Below are 19,438 nucleotides of genomic sequence, written 5' to 3'. Positions count from 1 at the left end.
GTTCAGTGCCTCATCCCATGGTGGGCAGGAAATGTTCTCAGCATAAACAAGGCAAAAAGAGACAAGCAAGCAGAAGAAAACACAAGCACGATGCATTTGGCATGCACAACAATTTTCAGGGTCGTGTCTTTCACAGCAGAGCTGAGATCTTTCTAGAGAGCTCCAGTGTTAGCTATTATCTACTTTAGTGACGCATTCGTCTCTGTTTAGTTGAGTGTTTTCTGCAGCTCTGGTACCTCATTTGCCTTTAAATTGTGCCTTCCATCTCTGTAGTTTGTCCTTTATGCAAGCAAACACCTGAAATCCATCTACTTTCTGAGAAAATATTTAATATTTGGTATTTCTGTAAAGTATCTAATTATTTGTTTACTTCACAGAATAATTTTGACCAACAAGAACTGTGTGGCCCAAATAAAGCCTTACAACTAGAGCCTATATCATGCCTGTGTATTTATGGCATGCAAGATAAAAAAATAAAATAAAAATAAAAAATGGTACTATCAGGAGAAAGAGGTGTAAGGGGAAAATCCCCATCAGGAGCCAAGGCAGCAGTTGAAAAAAAAAAAAAAAACCAAAACAAAACAAAACAAAAGAACAGAGTGAAGTAACTGCAATCAATTCTCAAAGAAGTTACCTGCTGGAAAGTGAACTTGGTGGTTTAGGCAGAGACTTCAGAAAAGGAGCTGCCATACATGCAGTTAGTGATGAGCTCTGCTCAAGAATCAGCAGAAGGAAAATAAATCCATTTTTCTTGGCAGGTAGTCCTGGTCGGGGTCTGTTACAGACCGCCGAACCAGGATGAGGAGACGGATGAGGAGTTCTACAGGCAGCTGACAGAAGTTGCAAAATCTTCAGCGCTTGTTTTCATGGGGGACTTCAACTTCCCTGACATATCCTGGAAGCACAACACAGCCCAGAGAAAGCAGTCTAGGAGGTTTCTGGAGAGCGTGGAAGATAGCTTCCTGACGCAGCTGGTTAGTGAGCCTACCAGGGAAGGTGCCCTGCTAGACCTTCTCTTCACAAACAGAGAAGGACTGGTGGAGGATGTGATTGTCGGGAACAGTCTTGGGCAGAGTGACCACGAAATGGTGGAGTTCACTATTCTTGGCGAGGCCAGGAAGAGGACCAGTAAAACTGCTGTATTGGACTTCCGGAGGGCTGACTTTGTGCTGCTGAGGACACTAGTTGGTGGAATCCCTTGGGAGGTGGTTCTGAAGGGCAGAGGAGTCCAGGAAGGCTGGGCGCTCTTCAAAAGGGAAATCCTAATAGCGCAGGAACGGTCTGTCCCCACATGCCCAAAGATGAGCTGGTGGGGAAGAAGACCAGCCTGGCTCAACATAGAGTTGTGGCTTGAGCTTAGGAGAAAAAAGAGGGTTTATACTCTTTGGAAAAGTGGGCAGGCCACTAGGGAGGACTATAAGGATGTTGTGAGGCTGTGCAGGGACAAAATTAGGAAGGCCAAAGCTCATCTGGAGCTCTATCTGGCTACTGCCGTTAAAGATAACAAAAAATGTTTTTATAAATACATCAACACAAAAAGGAGGACTAAGGAGAATCTCTATCCTTTACTGGATGCAGGGGGAAACTTAGTTATAAGAGATGAGGAAAAGGCGGAGGCGCTTAATGCCTTCTTCACCTCAGTCTTTAGCGGCAATACCGGTTGTTCTCTGGATACCCAGTACCCTGAGCTGGTGGAAGGGGATGGGGAGCAGGATGTGGCCCTCACTGTCCGCGAAGAACTGGTTGGTGTCCTGCTACGGCACTTGGACGTGCACAAGTCGATGGGGCCGGATGGGATCCACCCCAGGGTACTGAGAGAACTGGCAGAGGAGCTGGCCAAGCCCCTATCCATCATTTATCAGCAGTCCTGGCTATCGGGGGAGGTCCCAGCTGACTGGCGGCTAGCAAACGTGATGCTCATCTACAAGAAGGGCCGGAGGGCAGACCCGGGAAACTACAGGCCTGTCAGTTTGACCTCAGTACCAGGGAAGCTCATGGAGCAGATCCTCTTGAGAGTCATCACGCAGCACTTGCAGGGCAAGCAGGCGATCAGGCCCAGTCAGCATGGGTTTATGGAAGGCAGATCCTGCTTGACAAAACTGATCTCCTTCTATGACAAAGTGACGCGCTTGGTGGATGAGGGAAGGGCTGTGGATGTGGTCTACCTTGACTTCAGCAAGGCTTTTGACACCGTCTCCCACAGCATTCTCCTCAAGAAACTGGCTGCCCTAGGCTTGGACTGGCACACGCTTCGTTGGGTTAGAAACTGGCTGGATAGCCGGGCCCAAAGAGTCATGGTAAATGGAGTCAAGTCCAGTTGGAGGCCGGTTACTAGTGGCATTCCCCAGGGCTCGGTTCTGGGGCCGGTCCTCTTTAATATCTTCATCAATGATCTGGACCAGGGCATTGAGTGCACCCTCAGTAAGTTTGCAGATGACACCAAGTTAGGTGCGTGTGTCGATCTGCTCGAGGGTAGGAAGGCTCTGCAGGAGGATCTGGATAGGCTGCACCGATGGGCTGAGGTCAACTGCATGAAGTTCAACAAGGCCAAGTGCCGGGTCCTGCACCTGGGGCGCAATAACCCCAAGCAGAGCTACAGGCTGGGGGATGAGTGGTTGGAGAGCTGCCAGGCAAAGAAGGACCTGGGAGTGATGGTTGATAGTCAGCTGAATATGAGCCAGCAGTGTGCTCAGGTGGCCAAGAAGGCCAACAGCATCATGGCTTGCATAAGAAACAGTGTGACCAGCAGGACTAGGGAGGTGGTCGTCCCCCTGTACTCGGCTCTGGTGAGGCCGCACCTCGAGTACTGTGTTCAGTTTTGGGCCCCTCGCTACAAGAAGGACATCGAGGTGCTCGAGCGGGTCCAGAGAAGGGCGACAAAGCTGGTGAGGGGCCTGGAGAACAAGTCCTACGAGGAGCGGCTGAGGGAGCTGGGCTTGTTCAGCCTGGAGAAAAGGAGGCTCGGGGCGACCTTATTGCTCTCTACAGATACCTTAAAGGAGGCTGTAGCAAGGTGGGGGTTGGCCTGTTCTCCTACGTGCCTGGTGACGGGACGAGGGGGAATGGGCTAAAGTTGCGCCAGGGGAGTTTTAGGTTGGATGTTAGGAAGAACTTCTTTACCGAAAGGGTTGTTAGACATTGGAACAGGCTGCCCAGGGAAGTGGTGGAGTCACCATCCCTGGAGGTCTTTAAAAGACGTTTAGATGTAGAGCTTAGGGATATGGTTTAGTGGGGACTGTTAGCGTTAGGTCAGAGGTTGGACTCGATGATCTTGAGGTCTCTTCCAACCTAGAAATTCTGTGATTCTGTGATTCTTTGAAGAACAGCAACACACACCCACGTGGATGCAATGGAGACGTAGTGGCCATCCTGCACATCCTTGGCATTGCTGGGCCATCAGTCCCATGGCCACACATTTTACCTCTACTAACCTCGTTGCCTAAATGCAGCACTTCTGTGCAGCCCGTGCCACCCAGTCAGCACCTTATCCTCTGCACCTGTGAGCAACAAAAACGTATGGGGGACATTTATAGGCATGTGTCCAAAACCCCCTGTCTTTTTTTTTTAATCTCTTTTAAATGACATACTTCCACATGAGGTAAAATTAGGCCATATTCAGGCTTTTGTTATGAAAAGATGATGTGCCTACATTTAAGCAAATTTGGTAGGTCCCGCTGGGGGATGTGTCATTCACTGAGCCATGCTCCGCAGGCCTGAGCCAGATGGTTGATGCAGAAGCCTCTTACAGGAATACATCTCTATAGAGGATGATGGTGCACTGTACTTGGTGACCAGGCTGTTTCTGAATGCAACTCTGTCACGGTATTTAAATCACATTAAAGCTTCCTTTTATTCCATACCCCCTTGTGATTTTGTCTCGGTACATTCTAATTACCAGCCTTGCTGCAGCACACGCATATTCCACTGCTCACTGTCCCTCAGACTTTATGGGAAATCATTTTGCACAAACTCAATGAAAATATTGCAAAGATGGCTCTCTCCTTTTCACCTTGCTTTTCTCATTCTATAGCATAAATTGTTTTATTTAGTTTTGGTGGGGAGAGAGACAGCAAAATATTCATGTTTACATTAATTTTTAGAACCTGCAGATACACGTGTTAAGCCTTCCCAAAGTACTGGTTAATCGCTTTTTCTGTTTGCTTACTTAATAGCCAATCTTGATATATCAACATATTTTTCTGAAAGATGCCAGATGTCAGCTGTGTCTGTTTTTCAGAAATGCTACATTTCACATTCCTTATTCTCCAGATATTAACTTCCCCAACAGACCATGTTAGAGGAGATGCACTTCTCTAATTTCTGACGTCTTGTACCATCTTTCTCTGAGCTGCATTTTCAGCAGCAGGCACAGTTTCTTCCTCTTGCCCAATACTCCCCAGCACTGACCAGGCCAGAGGCCATGTGGACTTTAATGATACCCTAACGGAGGAAGGACCAGGATCTGGGCATTACTCATCACCTCCACAGCAGCACCCTGCCATTTAGCCTCAGCTTTGCCATTTTCAATTTTCTAATTACAGCACCAACCTTACTTAAATGGGGATTTTGTACTATCTTGATTCTAAACCATGGCAAAATAGCCATGTGGTGAAAACCTCTGTTCATGCTCTCTATCTCATTTGACCCAGCTCCTAGGCACAGGGCAGGAGACCCTGCAGGCCAAGCAGGGTCTTGGGGAAGGCCCCATTCCCCATGCAGGCCAAGCTCAGCTCTGGGTGGGGAGGTCCTTCAGATCCACACCTCAAACCTAGGCCCAAGGCCTCACCTTTGCAAGTCTGCCTGGAGTAAATGCAGACTTTCAATGGAGACCCTCCTAGAAAAAACTACACAACTTCCCTTGGGCAAGAGGGAGGGACTGTCAGAGGCAGTCCAGGCATGGAAAGTCTAATGAAAGTAGGGAAAATGCTCAGATTTCTCTGGTGATAAATGAGCTGACGGAGACAGCAGTGATCGCTAGCACTGACTGCAGGCAGCTCGTGCTGCATCTGATTCAATTTTCAGGAACTGCTCAATTTGTTACTTTGATCCAAAACCAATCCAGGTTTTCCCTCCATGCTCAGTAACAGGTACTGTGTACCATCACACAGCTTCCTCAGCACAGCACACATTATAGCAGGGGCAACTGAAAACCAGGCCTTCCCCTTCTCCCCACACTGCATTAAATTATGCTCCAGGTGCTACGTGTTGCAGGAAATTATAGTAACCTGCAGGTTGCTGATTTTGTTTGCTGTTAACAGGGTGTGTGTGTGTGTGCTGCTCCTCAGATACTTCTGGCACATTTTTACATGTAAATCTGAAACCTCAGTTAAATTTCCTAAAAACTTCATGATATATATACTGCATTCATCATTTACTAGGAAAGGGTCTGAAATTTTTAATCTCAAATGTGTTTTCCCAGCTTTTAATACCTATCCCTGTTTCCCTTTGCTCACAGAAGGTAACCAGCTGCTTGTTCACAAAAACCATTCAAGCAAATGCTCCATTTTCTAAATACTTTGATGATTTCAGAAAGGCTGTCAGAAAAAAAAGAAAAAAAAAAAAAAGTTTGGATTATTGCTCCGTGTAATTTCCCTTCCAAAGTCACTTCAAAATCTAAACACTCCCCCCCCCCCAGCTAGTCTCTCCATGTACAATATATCAGAAATCAGACCACTAGATATGTCTTTAAGAATACTAAGCAATACTCTGTATGTACTCACACTGATATAGCTCATAGGACTTTCTCTAAAAAAGCTTCAGCAGTGATAGCCAGTGGTAAAATCCTAAAGAACAAGACAGATGAAAGGTGGAGAAAAAAAAATCAAATGTGGACATAAACAAAAATTTAAGAAAATAAAAACAGAACAAGCCAGGAATGGAGATAACACAGTCAGGTGAGCAGACCAGTGAAACGCACGTAAATATCATCCCCAGATGGGAACCCAGGCCTGAGGGCAAAGAAATGAATTTTGGCTCCTGGATGAACACTTCCACTCTGAGTTAGGAATCTTCGTTTCTGTATTCTTGGCCAGCTGAAGTCAGAGGGCACTGGTTTTAGTAGCAGAGGATATTTTAGTTAGAAGGACAGGGTATAAAATGAGTGATGTTAAATAGTAAAGAGGAGAGAGTTTTTTTGTTTTTGTTTTTGTTTTTGTTTTTTTTTTAAGATGATGAATGGTAAACCCTGCAAGAGCAAAATCTGGAAGATTAAGATTTCAGTACCAAGTTTGTGACTGAGGCTGTACGTGGGAAGAGCAGCTCATGCTCACCCACACCACCAAGTGTCTGTGGATTTATAAACAGCACTTAAACAGCAACAGCAAACATACTCCAGATGGCAAAGGGCGTGGGTGGCCTTCCAACACAAGAACTTGGATTTAAAGCCACTTTTCCCTGTCACTGCCTATTTAAGAGTCTGGAGTTAAAATTTATTCCTTGGATGCTGTAGCAAGGCTAACACGTGTCCTAACCACCTCTGTGCCAGGAATACAAAGCACAACCCTGAAGACTGAGAGGCACGAGAAATGCAGCCATCAGCTGGATTTTGGAGACTGTCAACTGTGGATCAACCTCAGGTTTAGACTGTCTTTCGCTGCTTGCGATTTCTATTTCAACGTACTTTTTTCCTGCTTCTTTATCAAAATAAGGTTATTTTCTTTCTCCTACTTACACACAATTGTTTTTTTCATGGAAGACACAGATGAAAGAATTACCTCTTGTCAGCAAGATACTACCTGGCTGACATGCAGTTCCTTATTTGGTTAAAACACAGGTTAATCGTGGTAGCTCGCATGCTGTTTTATCAACCACTGCCTTGCTGGAGCTGTCTCCAAGAGCACAATGGGATTCAGTGCTTCAGTGTTTGTTGCTACAGCAGTGGTGATGAATTTGGATGGCTTTCAGAGAGCTACAAGCATGATTCACTGCTGCTGCTGACTTAGATATACATAAGCAAATGTCTAAGCATGAGAAGGTTTGGAGTTTCTAATAAACAGATTCTGTGAAGTGGCAGACTATTGATACATTTAGGAACAGTCAGCAGAAAAATAACAAGCATGTTTCATGTTGCAGGTCTCTGACAAAAGCAGAGTGATTATCATCATCATCACTGAACACACAAGCCTGAACTCTTGTGAGTTAAAAGTGAACTTCTAGGTGAAAATATAGGAGACAAATCTCCCCAGTGCTGCCATTTATACAAGGTGAGAGGTACAAATATTTAGGAAGTCATGAGAAGGCTCCAGCCCCCCAGTTCCCCCCTGCAGTTGCTCAGGTGTAGGTGAGGGCTCTGTGCTCACTGTTACCAGCACTGCTTGTTCCTTGGGTTTTAACTGGAGAAAAAAAAAATGCACGGAGCCTGCCTGCCTGAGAAAAGCCTGTCTCTTGGGGCTTTTCAGAGAAACTGCTTTCACCACAAGAGCATTCCTACAGGGATGCATTTATTCCTTTTTTTTTTTTTTTTTTTTTTTAATTTCTAGATGAATTTATAGCACATCAGTCCAGACAACAAATGCAAGCCATATTCCTAAGTAGCGCCACACTGCGCAGACCCACCTGCCCCATGTTCTGGCCCCGCAGAGCTGTCTGGGCTGGTGAAGCCAGCCAGAGGGGATACCCTGAAGGACAGGGCCACAGCCATACCACTGCACCCACACCAGCCACTTAGACCACACTTTCTTTCTACTTGTTAAGCCTAAGTTTTACAAAAAGGTTGACGCTGACTTACACTGCAATAGGGGAATGGGACGCTAAAACTAGGATTTTTTTTTTTGAACAAAAGTTTGTCAGCCTATTGCCCGCCTAGAGATGAGAACAAGCAATGCTAGGTTATCAATCCTTGAAACCCACTTTCCAGCTCTTTAAAAAAAGGAGGGGGGAGGGGAAGGTGGCTAAACGTGGTCAACTTCTACATTTTTGGTGTGGTGTGTACATACATATGGTTATGGTATGGCAATTAATCCTTCCATGGTACAGCTGAGGCTGAGGAGAAATGGAGAGGGCCCAGGGGCACACCAGAGGCACTGACAGGGTGTTTCAGTGTATGCTGGGTCCAGGCCTCTCCAGAAACCTCCAGGCAAACTGATGCTGTAAGGGATACAGCAACAGGTTTAACCTGGGAAAGAAGGTATCAGCAAAACTGGAGGATACAAAACAAGATCTAGGGGGGCTATTTGCAGATGATAGCCACAGTTACTCATGAAATGACAAATTCAGCTTCAGACCTGGGCACCTGGCTCTGGTGATGTTCCCTACAACCCTGGCATGTAAACACCACCTCTCTCCCTCCCTCACCTGTTTGCATTTTTAGAAGGCCATGAGCATTAAGCCTTGACATTCGACCCATCCAGCAAAGCAGATCCAGGTAAGAGTGAAAGCCCTCAATCTAGCTGAAGCATGCTGTGTGGCTCACCTCAGGACAAGGAGAAGAACACCAAGAAGCCTGCATTGTTAAAAAGGAACATTTTATTGCAAGATATTACAGACCTGGCACTACAGCCAAATTTTTTCCATTACATTGAAATTGCTACCCATATATCAGGCAACAGCACCTACAAAGCATGGCAGATTGAAATATCTGAACTCAACCTTTTAAAATAAATTCTGACCTAAACAGAAGCTTTTTAAAAAACAAACCAAAACAAATTCAAGACTATATAAACCGACTTTTGAAATATGAAACTGGTGTTTTAGTATCTGGGACACTAACCATTGTGATAAAAAGTAAAGTTTGTTAATGGTATTACTTAAGAGATGAGGCTCCTTTCACAGCCCTTTTGATTTAGTGAAAAACAAGTATTTGTTATTCATTGATAATTTTTCCACATATTTTCCACCATTTTTTTTTCTTGCAGATTTTATAAATCGGGTAGATTTAATGAATGAATAACCCTTTTAAAGTCTTACTGACATGCAGGATAAACTAGAATGGGCCCAGAAAAAGCATTCATTTCAAAATAGCTTTGTAGGAACAGTCTCATTAAGCTGACATCTCCAAGCTTCAGATGTATGCACATCCTCTGAGCCTCAGTTCATGATTCACGTTCTTCCTGTGATGCACTTACCTCTGAGACCTTGGTGGTTTTCCTGAGCATGACTGAAAAGGTAGGACTTTAAGCAGGCACATAGCTCAAACATGAAAAGTCTGGCCAAGGACATAAATCCCAACTGTTAAAATCCCTGTCTGTTGCACATTAGGTGCTCTCACTCCCAAGTAGTGTTATTGTCTTCTCTATGCTTTTTCTCCCATCAGGAAGAATCATCAGCTTAACCCTGACACCACTGAGGGGTAAGGTGAACCCCAAACAAGTAAGTTTCATCTGCAGGCAGAGCTGGACTGCCTCAGCTTGTGGGTGCAGACCACCTAAAAGGAGTCGCACACTCCTTATGAAGCAGCGCATAGCAAACAGGACTGAATGCGTAGCGATGTTTTACTATCCACCTGCCTCCATATCCAGTTTTCCATGCATACAGCCTAGCCACACTACCATTTCGCAGGTACTCCAAAATCACATTTCCAAAGTCCTACAAAGCTCTTTTAAACGAATGAAATGGTACTGGGATTAGAATATACAGGCAGTCATCTTACGAAGTGTGGGATTGGACTTTTACAGTTTCCTGGCTTAAGCATTCTGAAAATTTTCATAATTTTCCAGAGGCTGTTACTTGAAAGAGCTTTACCAGAAGGTATATTAGGTACTGGAAGAGAAGTGCAACTCCAGAACCATGGAAGATTGTGATAAGGAACCAAAACCAACTGAACAACCACAAAATCACTAAACCACTGCAGCCTTTAGTCTCAAGCAATACAGCCAAGGTGAACAAAGGCACACTCACGCTTATATGTGCAATTACAGAAGTCCAGCTCTTTAGCACAGACTGCCATAGACTCTCTATAGCCTAGCAGTAAAACCAAGACAGTAAGACCCAGTTTCCAAGTATTCCCAGTATTCCAAGGTATATGTGTGCCACACACATCTCAAAACACGAGATCTGTACAATAAAGTGACTGGCTTAATCAACTCTCTCCTCTACCCACTTAATTAGAACCTTCCTAATTCTGTTAAGGTGGGTTTATCTCTTAACAACAAAAGATGTGCATTTCCAAGCAATAGAAACCAAGAAAACAAATAGCCCCCCTTGAAGTCTAGAAGCTAAAAAAAAAAAAAAAAAGGCTTAAAGTGGCTTTTTTTTTTTTAAGATCATTCAGTCCGTATCAGCTAAATATGCAATTAATTTAATGATCAGAGGACTTCTCTGTAACAAAGATTCTCTTTCAAACTCTATTGGCAAGGTCCTGACACAAGCAGGGCAGGAGCATTAACAAAATCCACACAGCTAACTACCTGGGCAGCTCCAATGATCACATTCAGAAAACCTGCCACTGAAAACAGCTGCTCCTAACCTAAGAGCATCATTTTTAGAAACTAGCCAGGACCAGAGCTTCCTGCTTTTCAGGCACAACTTTACATTTTTGGTGTTACAACAAAATAGTTCACTATTGGGGCTTAAATAATTAAATAACATTAACTAGGTTTACTATTATAAACCTAGTTTAATTCTTTTGCTACTGCTTTTGCTACTGTTTAATTCTTTTGCTACTGCTAAATTTTGCATGGTATGGCTTTGCCTTATAAACATTCTTAACATTAGATATAATTTGCACTTAATTGATTTTTTCATGTTAAACAGACATAGAATATGGTGCTCACAGGCACCTTTTTTGGTGATGAGTAAACAACCACTCTATTAAAGCACTATAAACTTTCAAGATGATCTGATCACTTCCCTCTATTCTCTGCTTTAACAACACGTTGCTGTAAATCTTCCAACTTTCACAGCATATTATAAAAAAGTCCACAATCATCCACAAATTTAGATTTTTTTTTACTTAGACTGTATACACATAATTCATCTGCAATACACTTCAACATTCTAGTTATCTTTCCTAAAACCTCAAACGTAATTTTATCCCCAGCCTTTAGATGTACTGATGTGTGCTTTCTGATTAAACAACAGTAGGAATACATTTGGACAATAATGCTTATGTTACCTGCAGGAACTTTCACAGTAAAACACCTGACAGTACTAATTTAATGATAACCTTAATAGATACTGGATGCCCTTGTCTCAGGACGCCATCCTGCACAACTGTTTATTTTTCTCATCTATTTTATCAGAACGTTAACAAGCCTTGTGTGTTAACCGCACACACACAGGAAGACAGATATTTATTCATATTTTCCACCAACCAAATGTAATATGTCTGAACACAACATTTTATTGCAAGTAAATGTATTTTTACTTAAGATCATGTGAGTATTTTAATCTTGTCAAGACAAACCAGTTTCACAAACTTAATTCACACAAAGCAAATAAACGCTTCACATTATAGACATGTAGATTTTCTTTAAACCTTTTTATTTAGAGATTTTTTCTGGTAAGGAGATATACCATAGGAAAGCAATTTCACTGGCAGTGAGGTATGTATATACTCTACCAAAATACTCCTCTTGTTTTAACTGCTTTTAACTTTATTTACATATAAAGAAAATATCAATGCATATCCTTGGCTTAACTACAGTATTAGTTACCCTATATGAGTAAAATGAAATGTTACTTGCATACAAAATTGATTTGTAGAGGAATCTGACTTATGATTTAAACAAAAATCGTTTTCTGAAGACAGCTTGAATGAACAAACACAATTCAGCATGACCAAGACACCTGCACCGTATTTCCATCCTCACAGCACATTTATTTCAGTAATTCTGTAAGTAGGTCCTTAGCATGAGCATAGTGTTACAGTTTTCATACATATAATCACATCCAAAACAAGCTCTAAAATTTAAGTTGTAAACATTCTCTTCATATGTAGAAACATTTCCATCTGTGTTCAAATTTTCTAAAATGATCAATCTTTTAAACAGAATAATAAATGAAAAGTCTACTCTAACCATGTAGTGAGCGATGCTTACTAGTACATTTCTACAGTGTTAAATAAAATAGTAGAGAGGAAACTTCTGTAAGCATGTCAGACCTTAAGTAAATCATCATAAAGAAACAAACTTGTTAACAAGATGCTTTGTAATAAAGAAAGTTGGATTGGATCTACTATGATACAAAAACATAAGGGTAAATACCATCTTTGTTGACAAGTAGGAGGTAGCATGGATGCACCACTTTGTTGTCAGTGAGAAATGCAACTGAAGTAAAGAATATTTCCTTACCACAAATTTCCAGTATTATGTACATATTTATCTTAGAAATTTGTTTAAACAAGTTTCCCTCCACTTTTTAGTACAAAAAGCCTCATGTGATTTAAAAAAAACACTTACACACCTAGATAGAAGAGTACTAATTGCCCTATTTGAATGAAACAGTCTCTTGAACTATGAAGTACATGGTATTTAATGCCCTAATTTGAGTAAATTGTATTAGCAGTTCTTGGTATTATACAAAACACTACATACATACAAACAAAATATAATAATATCTTATTTTACTATGTAATTCTTTTTGGAATAAACAGAGCCTTGATTTGGGTAACACTGCAGAGAACATGGTTTCTTTGTTTTTATTAAAATCTGTCTTAAGTACCCATGTGCAACGATTTAAAAATGGCTGCCATACACGTAATGGTTTTGTATTGATAGTGAACACAGTAACTGACAAAAACATAATAAACCTTAAAAACACATCTTCCACCCTATATAAAATATAAAGACTACTTACTGTAACTGTTAAGTATTCAATTTATTTTGATGTTACTGTAATCCACTTCCTCTATTTTTGTCTTTAGGATTTATAAACATAATTTAGTGTAACAACTTATTTAAAAAAATGACGAAGTATTTCAAATTTACATCCAATTCAAATTTAAAATGTTTCCTTGTTCTATGATGCTGCTTCTGCCATCAGTAAAGAAAATGAAGTTTCAGTAATTGAAGCAGGTTTTTTAAGTAGTGATGTGACTTCAACCATGCCAGCTCCAGTCCGTGGAAGATTTGCGTTGACAATGTGTCGCTGCAAGTGCTTTATCCAGTCTTCTTGAACAGACAAAGGTCCTCGAAAGACCAGACCACAAAACCTACACAAATATTAAAATTATTCCATCAAGATATATCTAGCATTACTGAAAAATTACGAAGTCTTAATTTTTCTCGAAGTCTGCTTCTACATATTTTAGCCAAAAACTAGTAATTGTGTCCACTTATAGTAATCATGAACACAAAACATCGTGGTTCACACAACTTATACTCTTACATTCGTAACACTAGCAATAATAAACTGTTCCTCTTAGGGTTTCTTTTGAAGAACAGAATACTACTTTAACATGACCAGTATGATTTTAGCTAGAGAAACAGGAGTTGGCAATCTAACAACTAGGCATGACTGATTCAAATCCTTTTCTAAATTAATGAAAATAATCACCTACTTTCCCTCCCCCCCTTATTCAATTTAATCACAAACACACTACATGACAATCCTAAATATTCCTATAACTAAGGTTAGTAAGCTCTTCAAAACATTTTATTTCCATTAAAATAACCCTATGTACCTGCATCTGAGTATGTAAACTTCATCAGCACTATGAGGTAATGGCAGCATTTTTTTCTTGCTTCCAGATCTTGACCTTGACTTCTTTTGCTTACAGTCTAAAGCTAAGAAGAGAGAAATTTCCACATGTGAAAGTGATATTTCAGTCAGTGTTAAACAGAGATATTCAATATGTATCCCCTAAAGGAGTGGTGAAAAGGTATCTACCTCCTTGTTATTGTACATTTAATTATAACAATTACAAAACAATTATTGTGTGCTCTAAAAAAAATTACTGGTGAAACATCTGACATATTTGAAAAAAAACACTGCACTTGCTCTTATAAAGACTAGATAATTGACAGTCAGCATTAAACTGTTGTCTTAGTACCAGCAGGCACCTACTAGCTTATTGTGGAATTGCACAGATACAAAGTACCATTGGAAATATCTTTTCATTCATAAAACACTGTCAAAATCCTGGAATTTGTTTTGTAATTCAAATAACATCGTAAGACCATTCATGCTCAACCAGGCTGCACCTTCACAAAGTTGTAGCTTTCAGGTAACACAATCAAGAATTTCTAGTTTGAACAGAACACTTGTCATTTGTTTTCAACATAGAAAAATAAAGTTTGTCTTTTTATATACTATACTAAGAATTTCAAACGAAGCTTCCTCCTCACTCCTCCCTGAACTCTAAAGCACCTTGTGAAAACTATTTTAATCGATCCTTTTCAGATGGAGATGGCATTAGAACAATCAACAGGGATGTCAAGGCCATTCTTTAAATTCAGTCTGTTTGAAACATTATTTGACAGTAACCTGTATGAACAGGAAGAACGAAGCACATAGAAAACAGTTTCAATTAGCATTAAGGTCTGCCTATACCTCCCATAAACAGATGCATCAGGAATCTGTAACCAAAACCTGGAGATTCTAGGAAGCTGCCAGTTGGGGGATGAGGGGATTAAACTGCATTAATACTGTTATGATGAAAACAGCTGATAAAGATCAAGAAAGACAAGAAGTTTGGGACTGCTCAAACTGAGAAGTGGATCTAGACACACTCACTCTACTCCAAAACACAAGACATTGACGCTAAAACTACACAGAAACATGAAGGACAGTAACAAGGGGTATTGATACCAAAAAAAATATATATGCTCTGCTACTAAGACATATTAACAGTAATATACAAAAGTTTTTAAACTTGTTTAAGTTTTGGTTCACGTAACAGAACCACTAAGCATCCTGAAGCATAAGACATCGTCTGTGGGGCATAACATGGTGATTCGAATAAATATGTCTTGATTGCATCCTTCATTTTTCTTATCTCCACCTAATGAGTACCTCTCAAACATGGCTTTAGCCCTGTAGCCAAACTTTGAACTTCTAAACATGGCGATCATTTTCCACTTCCATCTGCAGATTCAAGATTCTTACGGTACCTTGAAAAATTAGAATGATTTCTGGAGGCTTGAAGGAACCAGAGAACTAGCCAGACTGCAAACAAGTAGAAAGCAGACACCAATCTAAAGAAAATTCCTTCAGATCCCAGATAAAGCCATCATTATGAAGATGATCCTCAACAGTGTTTTTTTCCTGACAGTACCAAGGAAAGCAGTCTCAATATAAAGCCAGTAACTGAGAGAGAAATGGCCAAGATAACTTCTGAAGAATTCAACAGGTAAGGCATTCTTACCGTTTTCATGCTCTCACCAAATGATAACCTTCATACAATTTGGAAGGAAAAAAGCTATCTTTAAAAGCTTTAGGAATTACCTAAAGTAGTATTAATATTTCACATACTGCAACACTAGTAACATCACCAGAAATGTAAGCAGACAAAATACTGAAACCTAGACACCAGTTCTCTGAAGAGAATTACTTGTATGAGCGAAGACTTAAAGCACTTGCTATAGCAAAAGCTTTGCTACTTCTGATTTTGCAGAACATCAGGGGTAGGGAGGAAACAAAGTCATGGTCTTATCTGAATGCAAACACATCCAAGTTGCACTTGATGTCTGTTAGCTGATTTCAGTTGATACAAATGAGTAAACCAAACAGTAGACAGCAGACGCCTTCTAGAGAAGCCCACAAGTACTTGAAACAAGAACTAGCTCATTTCCTTCATACTGGCAAATTTAAGACATTCATTCCCATCGAGAATTTTGATGCTGCTCACACGTATCCCAAGCATTTTCAGAGAGTCTTCTTATTAGACCTTTTTTAGTTTTCTGTAACAGAATCCTGAATAGTTTCAAACATTGGTCTAAAACTTTTGGGTAGACCTGTGCGGTGCCAGGAGTTGGACTTGATGATCCTTTATAGGTCCCTTCCAACTTGGGATATTCTATGATTCTATGATTGGTATAACCTTCTAGGAAAAAAAAAACCTCTGAACAACTATGTAATCAAATTGACAGCAACACAGATAAACAGAAACTATCATAATATACCAACATAGGTAGTTTCTACTTCCTTGAAAAGTACATTTTTCCCAAGAACAATACGAAAACAAAGCAAAAAAACTACGGACATCTTCTCTAAGCCATTTGCCACAGATGCTCTAGATAGAGAAATCAAAAAACAACGAGCAGAAAATAACATGAGACATCAAGAAAAAGTCAGATTACTTGAAGAATGCACTGATTTAGACAAGATTGGAAGCAGAACATTTGCCCAGCAAGAAGCAGTTACAAAATATAAATACAAAAAAATACCAAACCTGTGTTCTGCAAGGGTTATTTTTTGTTCCCTTTGTCTTTTGACCTAGTGAATATATTTCTTTACGTTTTAGGGAGCACAAAGCAACACAACTACATTTTGAAGTTATTCCACTGAAGCAGAAAGGTGAGGAAAAAGTATAAGCTCTGGGTAAAGTTTATTGAAACTGTATTTCCAACACCAGTTATCAAAGATTTGTATTGTCTTTGGTAATACATATCTTTTGACTGCCACATTAATTCCACTTTTGTTCATCCAGACAACAAGTTTAAATTAAGTTACATGGTCTCAATTGGTTATACACTCTTTTGAAACAATGCTTACAGATGTTTGCAAGCATGAAATAAGGCTTACCATTGTATCACCCATAACAAAGCATAGCCAGCTTCTGACCAAAACTCTTCCTATGCCGTTAGTGTAACAACAGATAACCTCAACAAAAAGTTTTTACCATTTTCAGGAAGAGACCAAAGACAAATTGCAAAATGCTCTTGCAAAATGCATGGATATTCAGACCACACTTGCAGCAAACTTCCAGAGACAGGCAGGAACTACCTATCCTGTTGCCTACTTTGTGACTAACACAGCTCCCAGAACTATCGTCCTGCATTCTCCATAAAGGCCCAGTTCTCTTTACAGGTCTCCTTCCTTCACATTTGTCCACCTGCTGCTTCCAAAAGCTTTTTGCAAACAACAAGTTATACCGCTTCATCAAAATTCTGATACAACGTTGACAGCGAGAAACAACTCATTTAAAACTGAAGATAATGAAACTTTGGAGTAAACTAAAGGCACTCGTGTTCAATTTGAAATCACACTGTTTAGAAAAACATGCTACATAAAAAAGGCTGTGTATAAAAAACTACTGCATCTGTGATAGCTTATCAAGACCTTAGAAACAGATGGAGATATGAGACTACACTGAGCGTGCCCAGAAAAATATGAATTACTGAAGTCACAGTCAGAAGTCCTTCATCCCATGACATTTAGTCTGAGCTTCAAAACCAAACCTTATCTACGCTACCTTATACTCTTCACTTCTTAATATCCCTTGAAGTAAAACACCTTTCATTTCAGGTAGACTGAACTTAGGTCCTTATTAAGGCTTAATTACTTCTGTCATAGTGGATGTAAGCTAACACAAGTTGAATAATTGCATACATAAATGGGTCTAATTAACCATTTGAAAACACAGCCAATTAAAAAGTAAAAAAATATTTCTTGCATATTTTTTCATTAATTTGTCAAATTCAATCACTTTCCGTTTTGTTTCATAATTACTAAAGAGTAAAATGCAACTAAAAGGCAGTCTTTTTTAAAAAAAACATATGCATGTGTTGTATATTTATTTTTTTAACTCCAGTAATGTGGTCTCTGAAAGACTTTATATGATGCTACCGAATTAGCCTGCTGTGTGGGCTGATCAGGTGTAATTGTAACAGCACAGAATGAAGACATACAAAGACAGCAGATCTCAGATCTCCACTATGGTTGCACATGCTTCTCCAGAAGACTCCCTGAAGCTACAATTTTGCCAATGCAATATTAGAATACTTGGAAATGTTGTGGCCACAGGAATCACTGCTTCAGTTACACTACTGGCTCAAAGGTCAGACTCCTTCACTGTATATTATTGTTCTCTCCCAAACTTCTGAAAAAAGTTTGTTTCTACAGAAACAAAGACTGAAGAAGAAGAGAGTGATGATTCCCAGAAGATGACAGCTAGTAAGAAGCGATTTAGTATGTGAGAAGAGTAAAAGAGAAGATGTAAAAAGCCAAGGTGTGAGACAGAATCAGGAGATTCAGGGAGGAAATACAAGTCTGGAAAGAAAAAAAAGGAAGGAAGCTGGATAACGAACTGCACCAAGAAGGGCAAGATGCTTTTTGAAAATTTTGCACAGGTCTGATACTCTAGAGATAATCATAAGAAAGAAGTCAGCCTGACACGCTCTGAGAAACACAAATGGGTGGTTACTCATCAAATCAGTTATAAAAGGAAATTAGCATCTATTCAAAATAAGAGATTAAGCCATTACATTGATCAAAATTGGACACTGTAACAAAAAAATATTGTTCTAGTCAAGACATCCAAAGACCATTATGTAATCACTAATACAAAAGCCAGTAAACATACAAATCAATCTAGTCAGGTTTTTGCTGTATGTTGGATAGGCACAAACTACTAACAAACACTAATCTTGAACTTTTTAGCCAACAGCCTAGAAGGTTCCACTTTTTTTTTTTTTTGAGTTCATTCTTAAAGTTTATTATGCAACTATTTCTATTATGTAACTAAAAATGTCAAGTTGCATTCAGAAAAAAAAAAAGCTAACATTCAACTAAATACAATCGAAATACTGATTCTGAAGAAGCAGGGCATCTGCTAGAAAGGCAGTATGATAACAGTCAATATTGAAAACATGCAAACAAAATGAAAAATTGGAGTATAAGACTAGCACATATGCTAATGTGGCCCTGGAACAACTCTTACTTCGGTGACTCGTATAGATTGCTGTATTTCTCTAGCACCTAAACAGCTTCCCTAGCAATTATTAAATCATGAAAGAACTGCAACATTCATGTTTACAAACATTTTTTAAATTACAGCCAGAAACAGAGATAAACATTAAGCCAACACAATTCCTTTACAGTACTTCTGTTTGCTTTAGAAGATTTAAGAAAGGCTTTGTGAAAACAGGAAAAAGTAACCTGTGTAAGTGTATTCTCACTGTATCCGTAGAGGTTCCAAACTGAAGTCAGCTCTAAATTGCTCTCAACTACAACCATTTTTAATTAAAAAAAAATATCATGATCTCCCCAAGCACAACACTCATAGCAAAACTTAAAAGTAGTGTATGCTAGTGAAATCTTGCATTTAAGATGTTCTCCTAAAAAAAAACAAAAAATACTATAAAGTGGAGTATCAGATAAAACCACTGCCTAAAAGTGTATTTTCTGATCTATCAGACATGCATTGAGCTTACTCAAATGAAAAGTCATGGAGCAAACTGTCAAATTTATAAACTTTGTGAAGTTACAGAAGTTTTAACAGTAATGACTAAATGAACAGATGTATATTGGTTGCATAATATTACAGATCTGACAGGTCTCCCCTTAAGTCACCTATTTCAGTAAAATGCCTTCATATGCATGGCACAGGCTATTTATCTAG

The 19,438-nt window shown here is 39.8% G+C and overlaps 1 protein-coding gene across 14 annotated transcripts in view; it reads right to left on the bottom strand.

Annotated features, from left to right (window-relative positions):
* Positions 1–8,443: 8,443 nt before the first annotated feature.
* The window catches only part of ZNF644 (zinc finger protein 644), a 56,723-nt gene continuing 45,728 nt past the window's right edge, over positions 8,444–19,438 (bottom strand). For all 14 annotated transcript variants that reach the window (XM_068691117.1, XM_068691116.1, XM_068691125.1 and 11 more), the window contains 2 exons: positions 13,559–13,661; positions 8,444–13,087 (listed from right to left, as the gene is read on the bottom strand). In XM_068691117.1, the coding sequence (XP_068547218.1) occupies positions 12,895–13,087; positions 13,559–13,661 (296 nt within the window). In that variant the 3' untranslated portion in view covers positions 8,444–12,894. The remainder of the gene's footprint in view (positions 13,088–13,558; positions 13,662–19,438) is intronic.

This window comes from Anas acuta, chromosome 8 (assembly GCF_963932015.1).
Source record: "Anas acuta chromosome 8, bAnaAcu1.1, whole genome shotgun sequence".
Lineage (NCBI taxonomy): Eukaryota > Metazoa > Chordata > Aves > Anseriformes > Anatidae > Anas > Anas acuta.
This window is presented reverse-complemented; position numbering and strand designations above follow the sequence as displayed.